The sequence below is a fragment of the Acyrthosiphon pisum genome, chromosome A2 (genome assembly GCF_005508785.2).
Source record: "Acyrthosiphon pisum isolate AL4f chromosome A2, pea_aphid_22Mar2018_4r6ur, whole genome shotgun sequence".
Lineage (NCBI taxonomy): Eukaryota > Metazoa > Arthropoda > Insecta > Hemiptera > Aphididae > Acyrthosiphon > Acyrthosiphon pisum.
The window spans coordinates 2,255,630-2,281,370 of record NC_042495.1 but is presented as its reverse complement, the minus strand read 5'-3'; the positions used below and the strand labels follow the sequence as shown (position 1 = coordinate 2,281,370).

Here is a 25,741-nt window from a genome sequence, read left to right as displayed (position 1 = left end):
CCGCAATCGTGTTACGCCCATCGCTTTTATTCCTTCGCTTTTTCTATAATATATAATATATAATATAGTATCGCGTAACCCGTGCACGATATAAAACATCATATTATATTATAGAAATGATTGAGGACTGATCGAGGGAATCGTTCTTTTTCTCGGACGCTTTATAATAATAATATTATGACGGAACATGATAATATAATACAATTAATAGAAGATAATAATAATAATAATATGTGAGACGTGAAAGCGAAATAATACAAAGTAGCCCTAGTTGATGCCGATGAATGAAACCGCCTGAGCTCGGTATTATAATATTATAATATCATAGTGGCGCAGATAATACACAGCTCTTGTATTTGTTCAACAGCATTTTTAATGAACACGTCGAGACGGATATTTGTAAACCGAAATGACAGCGTTGGACGTAATTAATGCCACCGGAATGTCTTTTAACGCTCGAGCCGCGTACCACGTACCTCGAGTATATTAAAACACGAGCGGCGACCTATGGCACACACACACACACACACACACACATACATATATATATAGGTACACATTCAAGCGACACTCGGCGAGCAAAGGTGTACGGTAGCCAATTAAACTCGATCGACCGATACAAAAAAAAAAAAAAAAAACATCATAATAATATTATAATATCAAACACTTTTGGCCTCGATACTTTCGGGAGTACCTATTTTTAAAAACAAGATCTTTAATTTAAACGGGCGACGTCGCGTAGTATTTCATTGAGTGAAAAATATAATAAAATGTACATAATATACAGTAACAATAGTTAAAACGGTATACACACGTTAATGCGTTATTATATAATACACGCGAAGCGTTTCGGTCTGTATTTAGCTGTATACCGCGTGTGCATAGAGTTCATATTATAACTACTGAGAACTAAAAAATAAAACGTTCTAAAACATCTGTGCCTAGTGCGACGAGGTCGCACGCTCGGTGCGGTGCGTTTGTATAATATTATTGTGCGACGGTCGGAGGAGAAGACCGTAAAAAAAAAATAACCGAATAAAGTATTTAGGGACGTTGTGCGCACTTTTATTGTGGTTGATCTCTCGTCATGCAATAAAATATTTAGGAACCTATATATGATAATATCACGATGACTATTAACTGAGCATACATCACACTATAACAACAATAAATTATCGATATAATATTATTATGGTATAATAATTGCAATATAAACGCCCGGAGGCGGATCGCGAGATTAAGTTATTGAGTTTTACGAGTTTTTTTTTCACGCCAGCTGTTTAATCACTTATACTATATAATATATTATGTTTGATAATATTATTCATAAATATATCATACTCGTACGCGCACACGTGTATAATTTTAACGTCTTTCTTCGTCGGACAATAATATACAAAATGACTATACCGCATTGACCAGTGGACAGTTGTAAGTATGGTCTATAGTATCTGGATTACTCTGTTATGTATAGATTACTTCGAATTATGAGAAAAAAATTCCAAAAACGTTTTTATAGTTATAATAATTTTTATTTCGAGTAAAACAATGGATTTTTGTTACACTGCAGTGCCACCGCAGTACAACCGGTAAAACTACACGAGTATTTAAAATTTCACCGATTCCGGGCGACTTTATGCCCCAAATCAGTTAGCCTTCGGTAATGCGCAACCGGGTGTCACGTCCTCTTGAGCCCGGCCGTTTTAGACTCACATGGTAAATCGCGGACGACGTGGAACACACTTTGCAGATCAAAGGCTATAATATTATCAACCTGCAAGTTTTAGTCGTTCCGGAGATATCCATAATTATTCACCGCGTCGACAAATCACTAGACCGTTCATTCTGCTGGCCGTTCAGTGGATAAAAAAAAAACAATCGGATTATATTTACGCCTGAGCGTTTTAAGTTAAAGTTTAAATCTTTTCAAACGAAATTGGATAGACATATTTAAACGTCGAAATCTTAGATAATATTATAATATATGTCCTGACTTTTAACTGCAACTCGTCGGTGGCCATCGTAATAATTATTTTAAACTGTAATGACGACGAGCGGATGTGCAAACGTTAAAAATTATTATCTTGGATATAAATATATAATGTATTAGTATAATATTATCATGGTTTAAAAAATCTGTGAATGAAAATATAATATTATGATTGTCGGACGTGACGGCGGTTATTGGATCGGACAGCAACGCTTGGCATGGTTAAGCCAGCACAAAATAAAATAAAAGAAAAAGTAGTGCATTATTTTCACCTTGGTAGTCGAAAATAAAATCACTTTAAACGTAATATACTCGCCGTGACTATAAATATACGCCCGCCGCCGCTGTACCGCTGGCCGCCGCCACCGACGTCGACGTGTCTATTCGTCATCGACGGAAACGTTTGAATATTATTTCATCCTATTTCAGTCATAATAATTAATTATCGTAATATTATTATATTATTAACAATGAACGTCCATCCCACATAACATAATATTAAAGTAGTAAAATAGGTACTTTAAATCTATTAAAATATATTATTAATTAGGTACCTATTATTATATATTATATTACATCAGTGGTATTCACTCTTCGACCAATTTTTACTTGCGACCCAGATTTGTCATCATAAAGTGGTTTAGCGATCCTGTGACCCTATTTAATATAATCAAGACAAAAAAAAAGCACCTATTTTCCCGGTCAAATGACAAATACAATTTTATAACAAATCGTGGTAAGACATTCCAATTTTTGACAGATTTATTGCACCGTTATATGTTATTATATTAAATTTTATAATTTTTTTAATAAATTATTTGAATTATATGGCAACCCATTTGTGGAAAATCATCAATTTTCATTATAATATTATAATACGGATATGGATAACGATGACGCGACGTCAATGGGTAATGGGTCAATAGATGCGACCCATGATGATGCGACTGCGGACAAACTCCTCATACGATCTCTAAAATTATTGTTTTTGTTAGATAGTAATAATGATAATTGATAATACACTAACATTGATAATTTACAAAACACCCACGCATTTTAATATACGTGTATATGATTATTATTATTATTATTATTATTATTATTATTATTATTATTATATCATGCGTACGACGATTAGAGATTAAAACCCGCTGCGGTTTTCGTTGAATTTCCGCGGCGCGGGACGTTTCGCCTCGATCGGTTTAGCATAAATTTCGCGATCAAAACGTTTCACGCGCGGTTCACTATTATAACGTAATAATAACATTATACATATAACTACTATTATATCGCCGCCGCCAGTTCGTTAGACACCATCAGCGAGATTTGAGCAGCAAACTGCTCGCGCACGCGCATTTAACGTCGCATATCCGCATTATAATAATATTACTATAGATACAAACTATAATATTATTATTGTCGTAGTAATACCCGACAGTATTATAATGTATAGGTGTATAGGTACCTACAGTAAAAAATAAAAAATTGCAGTATAGTATACCGACAAATTAAATCCTTGTGGATTTGTTGGTTTCCTTATTTATGTGTTTGAACCAAAAATATGTCCAGAATTAAGAAAGCCAATCGTAAAAGTAATCATAGTGATATTATTGTGCTCATAAGTACGAGTATTTGATTTTAAGATTTGTTTTTTTAAAAATTATATTTATACACATTTTTATATACCTATAGGTAATAGATGCACTTTTCTACTATAATTATAATTAGGTATTATAATCTGTAAAAAAAGTTCGATTTTCGTGAGCAAAGACTAACTAGTTCATGAGTGAGCCACTCTTTAAAATGCAAAGTTTACCAATATGTTAGGTATATACTAAATACTTAGGTATTATATCGTTGTCGGTGATTATATTATTACCCGTCGCGAGTTCTGCACGCCACTCCAACCACCACCTGAACAAACGTTCATAATAATACCAGCTATGCACGAAATTCGTATGGTTAATCTCAAATTGAAATCGATAAACCGAATTTAAATATTTCACATAATATGTACCTGCTATTATAGGTTATAAGACTATTATTTTTCATATCACCTAATTATATTTGTCATGTATATATGTTTATTATGATTAATGTACATATTCTTATAATAATGTAAAATATAAAATATAAATTGTTTTTTTCCGTCTAATGACTTCATTGTTGAAACCGTAATAAACATAACAAAAAAAAAAAATTAGACATTTGAAAGCATTTACATAAAATATACTCTTAGATTTTTAGTGAACCCTAATACAGAAATCGTGATTTTTTTTCTGATTTCATAATTAATCAAAAACACTTAAGAGTTCAGAATAGTTTAATCGACAAACATCTAAATCATAAATCACTTCATCATGTGCTACAAAAAAAAACAATTACATAAGTAACGCATAACCATTTTTTAAATAATATTTCAAAATCAATTAATGGATTGTGTGGGTCACTCTGTATACCTAAATGATATATGTGTAATATTATCCATAGTGTGAAATGCGAGTATCCGCCAATCTTACACCTACCATGCAAATCCCATTAATTTTCCTGGCGATCGAACTCATCCCCATTTTATACATACAGGGTGATTCTAGGAAATCTGTAATCTTTTCGAAAAGTATCTAATGTAATACATACCTATTAAAGTTTTTACATAGTTCAAAGTCATAGCAAATGCACACATGATTTATGAAAAGAAAATTCCAAATACGTTAAGACTAACTCTACGTGATAAAAGTTAATAGTCTTGCGTTTATATAATAAAGCAACATGTCGCATATTATAAAAATAATAATAATATTCTGTATTATGCGAGAATACGCATACCTAAACATAATATATAATATATATATATATATAATATATATATATATATATATATAAGAATCTAACTTGATTTTGGAGACGAAGGAAACCGGTTTGTTTGTTTATTTATTATTATTATTAATTATTTATTTATTTGTTTGCTCTTTCCGTTTGAAATTATAATTATTTTATATTATTTTAAACTATATTAAATAATTTATTGTTACATTTTTTATCTCTATTCTATAATTAAAAGAATACAATTTACCACTCCAATGGTTGAATTAAAAATGTTGGATATAATATATTTTTCAGAAATTAGCAATAATAATAACTACAATATGTAATTATATTATATCATTTTCATAGCCAAAAAATAGTCATATATTTTTAAATTTAATTATAAACAAATAATTTCTTCCGGAGGAATGTCGGGCAGCTAGTGTATAATATAGGTCGAGCTCACTCTGTATAATATTGTATGCTACGAGAAAAAATGTCGCGGATGAACGGACTTCCGGTCCGGTTAGATAGAAAAATAGTGTGGTCGCAGTGGTCATCGGGGTTTGTGCAGGGGTTGTGTGTATATATATATATATAATTACACGGTCGTGCGGGGGGCGAGCGCGTGTTGCGCAATACAATCCAAATTACTGGGCATGAAATTAATTGTTGTCCTCTGGTTCCGGGCCGGAAACCGTTGTGTGTGTGCATGTGTGCGCGCGTGTCTGCTGCGGGGGCGAGGATAGAGTGCGCGCGCTCGCTCGTTTGCGAGATAAGCTTTGCGCGCTATCAAAGCACAATTGAAAGTTAAGCTCCCGCTGATCCCCGGACCGTGTTATACGATTGTCCCATAAAAATCGTCCCCCACACCTTCGCCGCGCACTTAGGACCGCACACCGCCGCCGCGCCGATTGTCCCGTCCCTCCGGTTTCGCCGACTATACAGCAGCCACGTCCCGCTCCAGCTCTCTTCGTCATCGCGGCGGCGCCAACGGTATACGCGTAGGCGGTCGCATATATGTATTACATTATATACAGGGTGTGTCTCGCCGCGCGTTTGTCCTCGCTGCAGCTTATATTATAATAATAATATTATTATAACCGGAAAATAATGCGTTTGCATTTTATTTTCAATTCGCACTGTCTAATATAACAAAAAAAAAATATATGTTAATGGTCGTCTGAAATTTTGGGGTGGAGCTATTACCGTCGACCTCCACTCCCCCACCACCCAAATGGCACGGCTGGTTTATTTCCATATTGATATCGTGTTGCCAATATTAATTAGGTATACCTATTACCTATACTATATAGCTGCTCTATAGAATCACGATTTATATGTATAACATAATACTTGGAATTTAAAGATGTAAACAGTGTTCGCGCAATAGTTTTTAAAGTTGATATTTTCAAAGCTCAATTACTCTATCCAAAGATTAATGAGAATGCTTACAGAATATTATGTACTGAGCAAAGTAGGATAGGACAAACGCAACGAGACATACCGACGTCCTGTATAATATGATTAATATTGTGTTATGTGCGTCAAATGTATAAGACAAGTCGACGTCTATATGTATAGTATTGTGTGCATTTACTCGGAAACAATATTATTGTATGCCTTTTATACGGAAATCCTGTAACAATAATTTATATAGCTAAAAAAACCAATTATTATTATTATTGATTCGGAATTCGAAATCGTAACAGCTGAGAGCGTTAAAAACCACTGCTATAATTGTATAGTTTTAATATTGTATTATTTGTATTTATTTACGTTTATCTATTACCTAATAATTACACATATTATAGAAGTGCTGTCGAAAACAGATTTTCGATAAATAGAATTTTCTAAAGTGTTATCCGAATCCTAACTAGTGATGGTTTGTGCGGTGATTTTTTTTTTCGCGTTCCAGCGTATAATAATATTATCTGTGATCTGCAAAAAGTGTACAAAACATAACGATTTATTTTTTTCTTTCGTTCCGCAAAGTCCCGTACAGTTAAAAACGCACGATTCCGCCTTCTCCGACTTGGAAAATAATAAAATAAAACGCTCGCGAGCAATTTGTGCGTATATATACTGCAGCAACCGTAGCACATTAATTTGTCGTCAGCAGTTATCCGGACATAAAATTGGCTGCACATCAATATGCTAAAAAACATTTAATGCACTGTTTATAGTTATTTTAGTTTACCACAGTCGTATAACATTATATATTATTATTATTAGTTATTATTACTGACGATAGAGAGTGCAGCGTAATATACGTATACCTACAGCTAATATAACGTGAAAATATTAATATATTAGAAATAAAAATACCGCAAACTGTGCTTCGTTTAATCGTCCATTTATGGTGCACATGTATAACTTTGCATTGTAACATAGTCATGTTATAACCGCAGTTATAACATTTATAAAATGTTGTATAATATCATATTATATTATTATAGGTGTATTATCTATTATTGTGTTGCGTCAAAACGCATTATTGTATCACTCGCATATTATGATTATATTTAGGACTGGGATTTTGTTACACAAAAAATTGAAAAAAAAATAGAAAATGGATATAAAAATTTCGAAAAATGCTCTATGCTCTATCTTATTTCTTAGACCTTAGAAAAGTAAAAATAATACACTTAAAAATATGTATTTTTTTGTTGTGTTTTTGTATAATACCTAACTATACTTTAAGAATAAAAAATATAAAGAAAAACAAAAATTCGAATATTACCTACTATCGTCTCTTTCATAATATTATGAAAGTTTCTAATGTATATCTATCTAGATTCTAGGTACTATTATATTTTATGTTTAATTAATTAGATCGTATTTTTATTTGTATAAGTATTTTACTACAAAACTAATTGTAATAAAGATGAAATCCGTATACCAGATATGAGCTTATAGCTCAGTTGGTGTTCGTATCAGTATTAATGTAATTTATTGTAATTATTTAACCGTGATTGTTTTCGCTGAATAATTAAATAAATAAATAATATTTGGTAGATACTATAACGACATGGGTATATCTGTATTCTGTATTGTAATATATCTATATAATAGGTACCTGGGGAAGGAATTTGCCGCAATATCTGCCACTTTATGTACTAAAAAAATATATTATTAATTTAGTAAAAAATACACAATGCAAATAATTGCACTAAAATAATCACTATCGATTCAAACACACATTTTTCACTTGAGAAGCAACGATTTAAAACAGCAGGAACTAAAAATGACGATATTGCGTACCATATCCCAAATTCTCAACCTTATTGTTACAATACAATAATATTATAGCCCTCGTATATCGACATCGTGCAGCGTATGCAATATGTGCATTGTGCGCATGCACATTTTCGATCCACTGACGATATTATAATATTGTTTATTGGAGTGAAATATTACGGTGTTGCAGTTAAGATTGCTACGGATATCTTACTTGGCTATTATATACGACACGTCATACGATGAAATAATATAATATAAACTGTTTACAGGGTCGACCACTCGGTGTTTTTTTCCATTAGGTTAACACGGGAAAACAGGGATACGCGTAGACCCACTGTGTAGATACTTATATATACAGCTGTATTTGTCATAAATTTATATATTTTATTATATACGACCCAGCAAGTATTTTCCGAATCAAGTATCCGCATGCAAGTATACGTTCGAATAAATTGCTATTAGTTATAGATCGAACGATTAAGAAAAAACTATAGCTGCCTATAACTAGACGATTCGTAATTTTTGATAATAATTAGGAGATCAAATATTCTCCTCGAGTCAATGTAAAAAAAAATAATCTTAATACAACGAAGATAATATAATATACCTATATGCGGTGGTTGGAATAAAAACTATTGAATTTTATATAATATTGCCACTGTGAGTTGTGAGTTGTGACCAAGTCTATTTCGCGTGTTTTTTCCGTTAATTTATTATGAACCAAATACGTAAACACTGAGGTTTTTCGCCGATCGTGCTGAACTGATGGATGATAAATCGTTTCAAACACTCAAAATTTGGTTGAATATTTTGAAAAAAAATTATTGATACTAAAAATTAGCTTATGGTGCCTATATATTATAAAAGAATATTTTTTGGTATTCAAATAATTAGATTAAAAGTTGGATATTTTATATATTATAAATTGTTTATATTCATACGTATTATTCGTTTGCTGTATATTTTATATTTCATAGATTATTATAGATTTTATTTTTCATCGTACGTAATGCTGCAGTAATTGATATTAATTTTATTTAATTTCGTATACGACTAGAATTAATATATTTTTGTCTCCGTTTCACAGCAGTAGTTCGAGTTGTATCGGAGCAGGGTCCTATATTATAGTATAATGGTTGTTGGTATATGTATACTTGACATAATAATGTAATATAAACGAAAACGGCTCTGGTGCTTAAGTTGTTCTTTAGTGTACTGTGTCGTATACAATATAATAGTATTACTGTATACACGAGGTAAAAAGTAAACAATAATATTTCCAAAACCATAATAATATATAATATTGTGTTATATATTATGTAGCCCGCCGATCGATATAGCCACCGCAGCCAAAGTTTTAACGCGATATTATATAATAATATGTTTTAATCGTAACATTAATATATGAGTGTACAATGAAATAATGACGATGATGATAATAATAATAATTACTGTCGTAAAGAACAACTTCACGACGGTTTTCGCACGTAGAGGGAGGAATGAGGGCGGCGGTTGGGAGTGGACAACAATGTGGAAAGATAGGCGGATCGCACAGAAAGTACATAATAATAATAATTTAGGGGTGCGGTATCACGCGTGAGGTGGTATGGTACACGGCAATATTCGTCGGGTGGCGACTGGCGAAGACGACGACGGTCCGAAAGTTTCCTCGGTGGTAAACACTAAAATACAATTATAATATAATATAGTTTCACTATATTATTGTTGTACTACACTATACCTACAGTTATATTATTATTATTATTATTATGATATTATAAACGGAACGGTATAAAAGCATAGCGAGGTACAATTTACAGCGACCGCCGAATAGAGTTCGCGTAGTTAATTTTTTCACCACGTGTATTAATTATATATAATATATTAATATAATTTTCCTTCGACCAACATAATAATATTATTATTATATGAATAATAATATTATTATTACATGTGTGTTTTTTTCTCATCGATCCAAATGGTATTTGCATCTACGGTCACGCGTTAAGATCGAATTTACGATAAACGCTATTATAACTTAAATTTATGTAGTAGTTTCCTTTTAGAAGTCGATCATATTAATTATATTGAACTGATCGTCTGGTTGTAGTGATTCTCCTAACTGTTGTAGTACGAGATTTTAGCTTCTTATATTATCTTCGCGACTTTTCATAGTTTAGGCTTTCTGTCAATTATTTTTATTAATATGCTTCGTATATTATCGCGTGATTCCATAATCGTTTTTGGCAATGAGGTGATTGTGAATGTGTTGCCATATATTCGAATTTCGAAGGCGCTTTATATTATAATAGTTTCAGATTTCTTTTTTATACCTGGGTTTTGTCATAATGGTCTGATGTTTTTTGATTGTATTTTAGTTTTGTATTATACGGTTTATCCAATGTTTTTAGTTTTTACCTACCTGTGTGTTTATATTTTATGATGATCATAGTACCTATATAATGTGTTTATTTTTATTCTATTTTATTTCTCAAAAAGAATACTGGATGACAGTAAATCTTTTCTTAGTGTATAGTTTATACAATATATAATATAAATTATATAGTATCACACATTTGAATACAATATTATGATACGCTGTAGATAATAAATGTTTTCTTTAACGATTTATATTACATTATAATATTTAAGTATCGATTGTTAAACACGAGTGAAACTATAGGTTATTCAATGTTTGATATTTGTAAATCAGCGTTTAATAAATTCATAAGAATAAAAAAAATAATACTATATAGTTCGTTTTTAAAAAATTGACACCAATATTATGTCATTGATTATAAATTATAATAACTAATGCGCTAGTCAGGCATGACATAATATTTTTAACTTTTACATTTTTAGTTTCATAATACTACCTACGTGTGTTTAAAAATTAAAAATAACTTGCGTAGTTTAATTCCATATTAATGAAATATGGTGAAAAGTGGTTTGACAAACACAGTACGTCGTGGTGTAATGGTGTATACACCGTATATTAGGACAAATCAAAAACATGTTCATTACCTATCAAAAAGTTTTGTAATATTGGCTGTTGTTACACTACTTTGCACAAATCTTTGGAAAAATAAACTAGCCGCGCCAAATAATATATTTGAGAATAAAATACAAAGGTGTTAAAAACCAAATGACTTAGGTGTATTTTTTCTATAAAATACTAATACGCTCAACAATCAAGTAGGTACCTATAATATCAATATTATCAAGTAGTTTTTATTAAATATATGCAACTTACAAAAAAAGTGGATTTGACATTTTCATTTTTATATACGGAATCGATTTGTAGTTTGGTTTGCTATAAATCAAGAACATACAAAACTCCTAAACGACTTCCGTTCTCCGATAATTAAATATATTTTTACAAATAAGTCGCGTCGGCGCCACGTGCAGCAGCTGATTCTCTTTGGAAAACAAATTATTATGTATATACGCCAACGGAGCGCCAACGCCTCGCGATAACCGTGTGCCGATTATGTAGATTAGACGTCGTCGTTAACTTAATTTACATTGTTGTATACTTGTATACATATCTATATATACTATTCGAATTTTGTATGTGCGCGTTATAAATTATGTAACAGTCGAAGCAACTACTCGAAAACAATGTAAGGGGATAAAAAAACACACACACACACACAAATAATATATACACCGCACGAGACTTCAGCCGAGTTGACATAATAAATATATAGGTAACAAATCGATTGAATAAATATTGACGGGCGCGGTCCAAACAATATTGATCGATACACCTACGCGTCAAATTTCGAGGCGTATTAATTTTTTTCCTATTCTCGTTCAATTCGGCGACAATATTGTAGATATAATAGATAGGTACAATATCATTCTGGTTAACCCGCTGAAACTCTGCGAACGAAAATTCCGATGGCGTTTAAAAGTACATATATACCTGCAGTAGATATAGTTGGAACACCGAGTGGTGTGAAATTGAAAACCGGGAAGGGCTTTGAATTGATCGATGTATACTTCGCACAGGTAGACCGACATTTTGAACCATACGAGTCGCCACGACTATTACCACCTGCCACACCATCACCACGAGTATATAGTACACAATAATATTATAATCATATACCGCGTGTCCAATAAAAACAGGTTGCAGTGTAAAATTAAATTACCCATATTATATTACTTAATATCCTATACGTATTTTTGAATTCTGATTGCGCGGGACATGAAACTATAGACTAATGGATCGTCTACAATCGCCCACAGACAGAATTCTAAAATATGTATAGGGTACTGAGAAATGTAGGCTACTGAGTGTACCCAGTTTTCGTGGACAATCTTTGGTACCTATATATACGGAGTATTATCTGACATTATACTATCGACACTCATCATTTAAATCTACGTCACACATTCTGATCCGGCTTACAATTTTGTCGGCGGACAACCGGAGCTAGAGAGCACTCTGGATGATATATTATATTATGTATAACTACCAATCAGTACGACACATTTTGCTACTCTCTTTAAAGGACGATATAATATAAGTGGGTTCGTCGAAGGATCTCGTCAGTGTGATTTTATACAGACGTCTTGGGCGAGTTTTTGCTGGTTATAAGAATTATAGCCAAGACGTTTTGGAGGTAGGTCGTAATACCACTCACTATACTTATGTTTTTCATTGCAAAAGTGTATTGTCTTGTATAAGTCTAATAAAAAAAATACTCTACACTTATAAATAACGAGTGTTCATATTTTTTAATGTTGAAGACGAACAATTATTTATTGGACCACAACAAAAACAATGAGTTTTGGTCAAACGCGTTTTAAACGCCGTGTAGCTCGAAATTCGGTTGTTGTCGTTATTATTATTATTATTATTATTATTATTAATATAGTTATGGTCGTTACACTGTTCGGGAGGCTTTCGAAAGCTGCTCGGCAGGGCGGTGGCGCGAACCGCGCGCGAATCATTTTCCGGCAAATCGGGAGTGGCTGAACGGTGGGGGACGATAAGGTGGGAGAGCTCCACGAAAATGTGGTGGGGGTGGTTCTAGCGACGAAGGGGTGGGCGACAGAGGCCTCGGGAAAAACAATAGAGACTGTGTAAACAAACGATAACGTCACCATGGCTACCATGGAGGCGGTGGCGGCTGCGGCGGACCCTATTATAAGCGGTAAATAATTGTGTTTACCTATCTATATATATATATATATATCTATATTATATTATACACAATAACAATAATAATAATAGTAGGTAATAATAACAATATTCAAAATAATATTATAATTTGCCTGTTCACTTTCCGGTTTCTATAAATGTATAATATTTTATATAATATAAAAACATCATAGATACTATATTATTATACCTATACGCCCTAACACCGTCACCGTGGACGTCCGGTAAGAAATATCTTCCCAAAATAATTTAAGATATTCGTTGATCGTTCTCATATCGGACGAGCAAAGTAGACCCCTGTCGTGGCTACAGCGATAGTATATAGGTAAAGTATATCCATACCGAAATCACGTATTATACCATACGTCTATACATATTAAAATACAGTATACCGTATACCGTATAGTAATATGGCGTATAATATAACAGCAATATATACGATATAGGTATGCGCGATAACATTAATAGTAATAAAATACGACGTGTTGGCAGCCAACTAAACATCAGAGCACAACTGTGGTGTTATATAAATTTAATTTCTACGTGTGCGAGCGCTGTTGACCCGACGCCAGACGACGTCTTAATATACAATAACTACCCCTCCGCACCATCCCCTAATCATTACACGCGCACACTCGTCATATACACAGTACTGCAGGTGCTCGCACTTATACAGGGTGATTTTATATTTTGTAATAATACATTTATTGAAACTTTGATTTTTGGTATTTTTAAGACGTACCCATACTAAAAGACCATATTATTATTATTACACTAAACATCATTTAAGCAGTGTCCTGTGACGAAACAAACTTCTTTTTGTTCATATACTCAGTCACAATTGTTTTTGAACATTTTGATGTATCCGTCTAAATCGAAATGTTATAGTTGAAGTTAATTTAACTAGCTGTTTAATTAGTTAATTTTGTACAGGTACATATTATTATGTGATCGGGGTAATGTAATTTAGATCCATGTTAATAGGTCTTGGAAAATATGGTGGAGGCTATGAAGATTTTAAAATTATAGTTGTTACTACTATTAATTATTATTACATCAACATTTTTATATTTTCTAAAAATTGAGTATAAATATAATCTTTAGATATACCCTAAAAACGAGAATTATATTCATTTTATAATAAAGTCAAAATAAATAACTATAATAATTGTCCTTAATGCGTACATTTTAATAACTCAGAAACTACTCATTCGAATTCCGATTGAAATACATTGACATCATCAAAAAAATCATCTGTTAAACAATTATGTATAGTAAAAAACTGCATCCTCGCTTATTTGAAGAAATAAACACAACACGCTTTTTTAATTATCTTGTAAAATAAATCTATGACAATGACATATTATTATAAATATGGAAACATGGTTCTTATTAAGTGTAATAAAAATCAGAGTTTGAAAAAATACATTATTATAAAATAAGAAAGGGGTGAGCATATACTCGGTGAATCACTCTGTATGTACGAGTACCCTAAGGTATATATAATATCATTATGTGAGATGACGACGACGACGACGACGACGTTACCTTAGCGACAGTCTCCATCCGACCATATCGCCGCGACGTGTCATTATTATAATATATTATTATAATCGTTTATATTTTATATAGGCACTGCCATTACGGTGGGTGTGCGTATAGTGTGCGGGAGGGAGGAGGATAACTCTGTTGTATATTATTTCATAATAATATAATAATATTACACAGCCACACAGAGTGCTCTTCTCTGACACCAAGGAAACGGCACGATAATTATTATTATTACAAGTCTGCATTATTAAAACACACACATCGTCTGTACAATCACAGACGACGATACGTGCGACGGATACGTCCTACAAAATTAAATTAAATTATATAAATGTATTATGCATATACATAATAATATTATCTATGGCGTTGTGTTATAATTATTATTATAGGTATCGTTAAATCATAATATTATTATTAGGTAGTTTTATGACTCGATTCAACACGTCGGTCGTGACGTATTATAATATTATCCTGTGCCCACGTCATCGATTTATATTCTACTCGCGACGGTTTTCATCAATTTAATTACGACGACGATTTATTATTATTATTACTGTATGTCACATCATTATTTTTGGGACCGTTCTCTATGTACCCAGACATTAGAATTACGAACGCGATCATAATATTTTGACTTTTTTGTGTCGTATACCTATTCGATTCAATAATATTATCATGTACTGCAGACTAAACAATTATTTTGGTACGAGCCTGGTAAATAAAATATGTTAAATGTCATTATAAAACCGACGGAATGAAAACCAATTAATTACATTATAATATTCGACTGTTAGACACGGCGTGCATTTATTCATTATGGACGTAATAATTAATGAAAACAAATCCAATACACCAAGCCACGCAGGTTACCATAATATATTACATTGTGTACTCACTGGTATTTTATATTTTGAAAATACCGTGGTCAGTCATAAAAACGGCGTTTACCTTCAATCATTAATTTTTTTCGCTTTTGCGGGCGACACTTGGTCGACGGTTTTAAACTTCGTTTTATGTTTTTACACTGAAAATGAAAGTAGGCAGTAAAATACTGAACACAATTCACTGTAATAAAGCTAATTTATCAAAATAAATATTATTATGTACCTACCTATTATACCTGCCTTATAGGCAGGTATACGCTTTGCGTTTTAACTTGTGCAAATAACGAGTGGCATTTGTTTTCCGGGAAAACGAAATTGGATTGTGTAAGTACATATAATATTCTAGTTGAGTTGTTTGAATTTTTAATGGAATATTTTATTACCTCCTGCATAAGAAAATCGGACGGTGAAACCGAAAAAAAACAGTTTCACACTGCGAGATTTCCCCTCATTCGGTAATCATTAAAAAAAAAAAAAAAACGTGATTCGTTATGCACGTGGTACGGAGGATATCGGACGATAATTTCGTCGAAAAAGCGTAAACTTTATCGGTCGTTTTAAATCGCGTACCTACCCATAGGTACCTATATATATTTTTTTTATAAAAAAAAACCAAACTCAATTAGTCATATCGTGGGCGGAAAAACGGTCGGACGTATCTTTTAGAGGATTTGTTCAAACACGACGACCCTTAACGACGTTCGTACGCTATGGCGGCGATCATAATAATAGTAATAATACCAAGTGCGGGGCGATTCTTGGAAAACAAAAAGTTACCCCTCCGGAAACGAGACCGTCTTCGTACATAATATAATAATATATAAACACGCGGTGCGTATAAAATGTCTATAATGTTGTTCGAAACACTTGTCCGCGGACCGCGAAAACCCGATGTATGTCTTGTGTGGTGAACGACATCGTAGGTGCAAAAAAAAAAAAAAGTTCCCATTTGTATTCTTTATATTATGTTTGAGCTCTCTGCAGCATAACCAGCTGCGGGTTATAGCCCTAGGTGTGCCGCGGTGGTACACGACCGCAGTATAAAGATCCTGTTTTGAAGTCTGCATGTTTATTTTATCTACTTTTTTTCTCTCAGCTCTTGAATTTACTATGACGTTTGTTTATTATATATAATATACATATATTGTAGTTAAGAGTGTATCGATCTCTACCTCTGACACGAGCAATAAAAGAGATAATCATGTATAATATTTAAAATTAATTTTTTGTAAGCTATAAGGATTAAAAAAATAAAAATAAAAGTATAAGAGATCTTTGCAAACGTTTTTTTCATTTCTGGAAGACCGTGACACAACATTATATTAACAGTATATTATTATTTTTGTTGTATAGAGGCCAACAGAGACGTGTTTGTCTTTATCTTTCCCATCTATTATTATATAAAAATGATTGTGCGGTTTTTAGTATAGTTACTCGCCACTCTTTGAAACCACTTATCCAATTGACACTATCTATAATATTATATTATAACACTAATATTCTATTTTATTTTATTTTTATTTTTTTATAATTAAGTTTATAATTGTTAATAATTTTTATAATTTTTTATTGAGTAGTTATACTTCCTTGCTAACACCATACGATAATAATAATAATTGACACAGGATTTTTCTCACGTTTACCTCACGTGACTCGGTAGCTTCGTTGTTCAACCTAAGACAGCTGCTTGTTGCTATAGGGTGGTTCACGCAGGAATTTCGTTTTGGATCACGAAAACCGAATATTAATTTCTTGATTATATATTAATACGAGTAAGCTCGCCATTGCAGATTACAGAAATATAAGATAACTAGACGTCATAATCTATATTTTTAGTACCTATGTCAAAAGTAGAAATGTTTGCGTGTTATTGTGTGTTTGTGTAAGCGATCCACAGCCAAGTCCATTGCTATTGGTCCAATAACAAACAATATTAATGTGATGCATAAAAAAAATCACTCAGAATCGTGTATTTGTATAAAATAAATAATGATTATTAGTATCTTCACGATTCCGACAATTTTCGGAATCGTTCTCTACCGGCACGACCCTTCTCCCCGGTTGGGTAGTTTGACAACGATTTATTTGTATATAATGTAATATTAGTTTAATATTAGTTCATGATAAAAACATACTCATCGTCGTCATCAACTGTTTTTGTTCACAGGTGAAGAATGTTCGCGCAACTACATAATGGACGAGGACGACGAGGACATCAGCGTGAGCGGCGACGGTTGCGGCAGCGACATGAGCGACGACCGGGACAAGGTCAGTGGCGACGGAAGTTCGTCGACTGGCGCCGGCGGCGGCGCAGGCAGCGCGAAAAAGTCCAAGTCGTCTTCCGACCACTGCGGCGGAGGCGTTGGCGGCGGTGGCGGTGGCGGAGGCAGTTCGAAAAACGGAGGCAGCGGCAAACCACGGCGCGCCCGGACGGCGTTCACGTACGAACAGCTGGTGGCGCTCGAGAACAAGTTCAAGACGACGCGGTACCTGTCGGTGTGCGAGCGGCTCAACCTGGCGCTGTCGCTGTCGCTCACCGAGACCCAGGTGAAGATATGGTTTCAGAACAGGCGGACCAAATGGAAGAAGCAGAACCCCGGGCTGGACGTGAACAGCCCGACGGTGCCGCCGCCCGGCCCGGCCGGGTCGTCGGCCACCGGCGGGCCGCCGTTCTTCCACCCGCTGGCCTACTCGGCCGCGCATCACTACCAGACGCAGAGCTACTCGGCCGCCGCGGCCGCCGCGTACTTCCACCACCTGGGCGCGCACCACTCCACGATCGGTGGCCACCATCCGCCGTCGTAATGTCCCGTCTCCCGTTCCTAAATATTGCAATAATATTATAATAACGCGACCGCGTGCCCCCTGCACCGTCCACGGCCGCCGGCGCGCGACGACCGCGGCGAGACGGCGTCCGTCAGATCTCAAAATAATAAAAATAATAATAATTGTGTACGATATTATCATATTTTTTGCGCCGCCGAGCCGGAAACGGCTTTGGCATGTCGACGAGACACCGCGACGACAATAATAGTTATTATAACGATTTACAGTAGTCGCCACTGATCCTCGCCTGTCGGACCTATAGCTGTGGTCCAGATTTACGCGACGTACCAACACATGGGAAAAAAAATGCCTTTAATGCTTACTGGCTATACATCACTGCAGCATGTGGGTTAACCACGGGGCCGATGTGTATTTTTAAGTGCATTTTTCCACATAGTTTTAGACCGTTTTCCCGATTTGATCGCATATTTTTCGACCATTAACGCGTTATTTCTTCGATGTTTTTGAAAATATTTTTTTACAAAATCTGAAGTCGTTGAAAAAAAATATTTTTGAGAAAAAAAATATTTGTATCGTTATCAAATTTCATATTATGTGTTTTTCTTAATGGACGAGATAAATAAGTTACACGTTGTTTAAAATAAATATTAATTATTACCAAGAGTAGGTACACCTATACTGTATACAAAAAAATAGATTTTTTTTACTACGACATGCAATATTATGCATAAATCTTTTTATTCTTTGACCTTTATCGCATTAGTTATATCGACTTATCCGGTTAATGTAGACTCAAATGCTCTGGACCCGGAAAGTGAATCGAATAAGTGGCGACTACTGCAGTGGTATTATATAATATTTAAAACGATACTATACGAATATGCGAGGTGGTCGGTTCGTTGCAGCACATCGTCCGGAATCGTATTTTTGTCACTCGAAAAAACGGGTTTCCTGGACCAAAATTCCGAGTCCAGACCGCTGCAGCTGGGTGTTCACTGCGGTATTTAATGTTCTATACCAACAGATAACCGTGAATACTTGGATCCATATATCATAGGTATATAACGTATAATATACGTAAATAATATAATATATTATATATTAATATGTACCCGCGTATTATGACGCTGATAATAATATTATGTCGTCGTGATGTTATGATAATATTTTATAGCTAATGTTTTCCGTACCCCTTCTGCGCCCATCACCGCAAACCCATATGATAATAATATTATGTATATTAGGTATCTTGTGTAAACTATTACGATTTTACGTCTTATTCTTGTTATATATATATCATGACATAATTCAATATATTGTAATAATATAATATTGATCTATGGAAGTGGTCATTCGTAAGGATCCGAACCGTGTCTGCAATAGTCGAGCGATCGACACGTATAAAAGCATATAATATATTATTATTGTGTATCCACGTGGATATAATTGTTGTTATCATACTAATTATGTGTATATTGTGTCGTGTAGGTGTAATGATATCAGGCCTCATGAAATGTATCGGTTGGTTTTTGGACCAAACCTTAAGGTTACCTAAACGTGTTATAATACTGCGGGATATGTTTCGCGTTGTTCCGTACAAACTTTGTGTAAGAGGTGCCTATATAATATCCTATTTTGGCGTTATGCAAACGTTAGATTTTTAAGGGTATCAGAAATTCTCAAAAATCTAGTTCCGCGGATACCTCTATACACCAAAAATAGGAGGTTTGGTGACGACGATATTGTTGTGTTATTGCTTTTACAAGTTTCAATATTAATCAGACAGATAGCCAAGTACACTCAGTGGAATCCCACGTTCACAAAAAAGGTTTTCTATTCGACTGAGTCGACTGACATATTATGAGAACATTATCAAAGTTTTTACGGAACAGCCTGAATCACTCTGCAGTACCTATAGGTACGTCATGATACATCTCGTGTAAACTCATCAAATAAATTATGTATATTTTATATTATTGTTGTTTTGTTTACCTATCTGTTTTTATGTTTATTGTTTGTATTATTATTATTATTATTATTATTACTACACACTCCTCGGCCGAGTCGAGTCGGGCCGAGGTAATTATCGAAACAGTTTTTTTCGTTTGATTTTATCGCATATCCGACCTGCAAATGCCCACCGATCACATTTTGCAATATTATATCAATTTAATACAAATATAATTACTATTTTTATACACATTTTTATTGTTAGATAATATTATTATGTTATTGTTCATTAATCGTGTTTTTTTTATGATTTTTGGCTTTTAACCAACTACTTATACAAAATAATATCAGAAAATGTAATGCAGTTAAATTATTTATTAATATTATTATTATTATACTTATACGTTATAGTTATTGTATCGTCTGAATATCGATTCATAGCTAAGATTTGTGAACTATATAATATTATAGGTAAACTATATCAATTCGAACCGGTATCTTTTTTGTTTCTCGAACGTATACCACTCATACACTCAAAATATAATATATTAATACAACATTTTAATGTATTATAAGCGTGTACTGTGTACACATACATTATAATCTAATTACATTGTACTATATAGATTATCATCGTATATAGAATTAGGTCGGTTTTTATTGTTTGTTCGTATTATAATACGTATTATTATTGCTATATGTGTAAATAAACTATATATGATATTGTATTATAATATTATTATTATATCGTGTTCGTTGTAAATTACTACCACATGTACAGTATAATAAATTATGAAAAATAAACGGACTACCTATTATGTTCGGTCGTAAGCACTCTTGTTTTCATTTCCAGGCCCATCCCCCTCGCGACTGCGCGCCCGATACCAGCATATCATTATATGTATAATAGCTGATATTATGTGTGCAATATCGTATTATTTTATATATACGCGTACCTACCCCGTATAGCGGCGACACATGTGTGTCCGTACACAAACATTGTAATGTCATATAATATATTAGCGGTTGTTATTCTAGCACTTTTTTTCTCTCTCCGCGCGCTAAGTCCACGAGGGATTAAATGAGCGTAATTTAAAAAAAAAAAAAAAAAAACGTCGACCGCGATAGTCATTATAATATATATTAGTAAAAACGTGTACAGCAGCAGCGTATATGCACGCGGCGGGCGTCTGTGTACATAAATCATTTTTTATTGGACTACTATAATATTATTATTATTTTATATTATAACGATCGCGCGCCGATCTCTCGAGAGACTCGGAGACCGCACGCAACGCACGCGATTATAAAAAAAACTAAGTAAATCGATGACGTACGTAATGTGCATAAAACGGGTGACGGTGATAATGCGCGAGGATCGTGTGTGTTTTGAACGGCTTTACTCGACCTATATAATAATAGGTCGCGAATAATGATTTTGGTTGGATTGCCAGCAAAATAAATAAATTAAGTGGTATTTTATTATTTCCGCGGACTACCCCCAGCCCGATAGTCGAAAAGAAACTTTCTGAATAACAGTTTTACGTAAATCATAAACAAAATAATAATATGATTGTATAGGTACAGTATAATACAAGATAACAGAAAGACTTGAAGAAAAAAAATAAATGATGCTACACGTATGACAAAAATTGTTAAAATTGTATGATTAGTAAATAATTTAAGAAATATACTCTTGCCAGCAAATTCCCAAAAAACATATTTTGAAAAATTCAAGATTCAAAGATTCAAGTTGTAGACTTGAATTGTATTCCATACATTTATCGGTAACTGAAATATTTCGAACTTTTCATCACTCCATATCGATATGTCGTAGGACAGTAAAACCTACGTATACCATGAATATACCATAAAATATGCGCCGATAACTGAATAAAATATGATAAATTAATAATAATAATAATTGCACTGTATATAGTGCGATTGTTGGTACCTATTATTTATTGAAATTAAAAATTCTAATGGCGTATGTCTGCACTTGAAACTTTATTCTATAATAGTATAAAAGGTCACTTGAAAAATCGATTGGATTTATGGGACAAAAACTGATATAGAACGACAACAGTTTGAATGCGTATATTAGACATTCGCAGGTAGGTTTACCGAAATACCATATGTGTGGGCAGATCCGGAATTTGTAGATACTCGAGTGAAAATTGAACGATCCGCAGGATTGGGAAACCAGTGCCGGACTTTGATTACAATTTGACTCAGTATGACTTAATTTGTCCAGCCCTCCAACTATATTTTCATCCATATCAAATTCAGTTATTTTTTAGATTATAAATGAGCATGCATATTTTTAAGATATTTAGGACATGTATGTTTGTGGTCACAGCCTATATAATATTATACAGGTCGGTAATGACCCAGACAGCATTTTGTAATGACAAAAAGATTAATTGTTTTAAATAGTTATGACTAGTAAGGTAATTAAATAAACTAATTGTTTGCACTACATTTTTTCTAATAAAATGATTATTGTTTGTACATTTTTAGCTAACAAATCCCTTTTATTTTTTACAATGTTTTTTTTTAAAACAGCGCACGTCCCTGCAGTGGTATCCCGATCCCCGACACCGATGAAAACGATATAGGGGAGCCGCTGGTGTTGGATATCCGTCAGAGAGATACATTTTTATCTAACTCACCGTTTTGCAGATTACCGAAACCTGAGATAACCTGCTCGGAGATATTGCGATGGACTTTCGGGTTTACTACATCAATACGAGTTTGGTCTCGGAGACTGTACCTACCCCATCGGCCACAAATCATTATCGAAGCTTATATATCGTTCAGCTGTTATGTTATAAAGTCTCGTGAAAACACATTGCATAAGACATGCACAACATACATAACAGTAATAATTCCGACATGTGTTAAACATAAACGAATCGACTTTACCAATGCTCGAATCCTAAAATAAATACAAAATAAATATCGACTTAAATTGTTTTGATAACGTCTCGCTGCAGTGTATATCGTTAATTTGTCAAAGAAAACATTTTCTGGTGAAATATTAATGGGAAAAAGTATTTATGGAACGATTTTCGTCACATTACGAGTTAAAGTACTCAACGTTGTTTAATATTTACGTTTTCTGCAGTATTTTAAATCAGTGGATCTCAAAATTTATTTGCCCACGGCACCCTTGAATATTTTACACGAATATAATTTATTTTATGTAGTTATAAGTCACAATTTACAATCAAACATACTTAATTCATTGTTCTGAGAAAAAATTTAATATTTCTATACTTTGCAGGTCTTAAAATTAGCTATATATCTAAATAAATGTATAGGTTATAAATTATATCCACAAATGACAATTATACTAGACAAATAATACATTAAATTTATCTATGTCTAAACAATAAATTATTATAGGTATAATTTGTATTTTTATTTTATTTTATAATAAATATATAATTTATACTACTTATCATAATAAGTTTATGTGAAGAGAAACTGAAAGCATGGTATATGCGTGACTAATAAGTCTACCCATTAGCGACTCTTTGCTTGACACAATAGGTATATAATAATAAATTTGTAATTATGTCGGTTGGATAGCATTCACGAACCTGTATCAAAAATAAAATATAGTGGACAATAAGAACAAACCACGAAGAAATTGTATCATTTGTACCACACTAAAATTAGTTTATAATACTAGAAACATAGAATTATTTAATTTTAAAAACTGAGAAAAATACTATTCATATAAAAATTAAATACCTACTCGTTTATATTTCAATGAGTCCATGGCACATCTAACCTTCACGGTTGAGAATCACTGGTTAAAATAAATTCCAAAAATAAAACATATTAGGTTTGAGTACTCGTTAAATAATAAAATGTATCAACTTTAGTATTTGACTGTATTAAAAAAAAGTGACATTGTAAAAATTAATACCATAAAAATATTTAAATTTGATTAAAGAAGACAACGCAAAAGTGTAGCAAGGATGATTAATGATATGTAGTTTAATTATAATTTATAATCACTCCAGTTTTAGTTAAAAACAGTAATGGACAAATTTAAAAAAAAATGAAATCAAGCGCCGTTGATTGTATCCAGCAAAATTGAATCGAGGATAGGTATATTTTATAATTCAACATTATAACACTTTAAATCAACATTATTTACCAAACTATATGTCCATATAATAACTACATAAATCAAAAATGTTTACGAATGTAACAAAATGTATGGTTTTCATTGGAATTTAATTATGTTAAATATTTACTGCCAAGTATATAAATATTATAAATTAAATGTATAATTTGTTAAGTATAATAAATGTCATGTACTTATATATATCATTTATAACATTTACACTGATAATATTGTGAACTACAAATATTGAACAGCAAACAAAAATATTATATTGAAATTCAATTGTTAAATTAGAGTGAAACGGGTAAAATGCAATACGTAAAATTGAATGTATTTTCAATCTGGATCGACTAGAATAATACAATTCTACAGGAATAGTGAATTAATTACGATTTATCGTACCACATTGGATATGAATTATTTATACATTCATTTTTCTTCTTCTATAAATCACAACTTTTCTTAGGACTGTACATATATTATTTGAAAAATGCTCGCTAAAATAATATTCTAACTTGAACCGTTTGAAATATTTTTAGCCATAAATATAAGCGTATACTTTTTTAAAAGGTTTTTAATCGAAGTGTGATTTAATATTCGGGAAAATGTAAATGTATTCCACTCACTTTCTGCAGAACTGTTGGTGACAGGCCTAATATAGGCTTCAGAAAATGTTAAATGTCAACATATTATAATATCTCGAACAAGACGTTGAATTTGAATTGTGTGTGATAATATAATATTGTAAAAAAAATCAATTTACTATTAGTAGAACTTACCAAGGACACCGTGTAATATGTAATAAGTGGAACCGAGTACCGAATATATTACATACATTGTGATTTTCTCTCCAATGAAGTAATCGAAAACACTATTAAAGTATCAACACAAAATATATACAACAAACCTTTATAACAAAAATCATAATACTTTATAATTCAAATGAAATAATTCCCAATTTTGAAATAAAAATCATTCTTATTTAGTGAGCAGATAGAGCAACATAACTAGACTATAAAAGTATTGTAAGATATATACCTACATAATATTATATAAGATACGTTAACGTTTATCAGTGACAAAATCATTGAAATATTATAATAATATAATATAATATTACTTAACATATACCTACAGGTAATATTTTTTGTTTTATATAATAATAATAATAATAATAATAATAATAAATAGGTACCTTATTAAATGTGTGTATT

At 32.7% G+C, this 25,741-nt stretch overlaps 1 protein-coding gene across 1 annotated transcript in view; it reads left to right on the top strand.

The window, feature by feature from the left end:
- LOC100575915 (NK1 transcription factor-related protein 2-like) overlaps positions 1-20,660 on the top strand; it is a 31,108-nt gene extending 10,448 nt beyond the window's left edge. Inside the window, exon 2 of the mRNA XM_003246969.4 lies at positions 17,817-20,660. Within this exon, the coding sequence (XP_003247017.3) occupies positions 17,817-18,454 (638 nt within the window). The 3' untranslated portion in view covers positions 18,455-20,660. The remainder of the gene's footprint in view (positions 1-17,816) is intronic.
- The last annotated feature ends 5,081 nt before the right edge of the window (positions 20,661-25,741 follow it).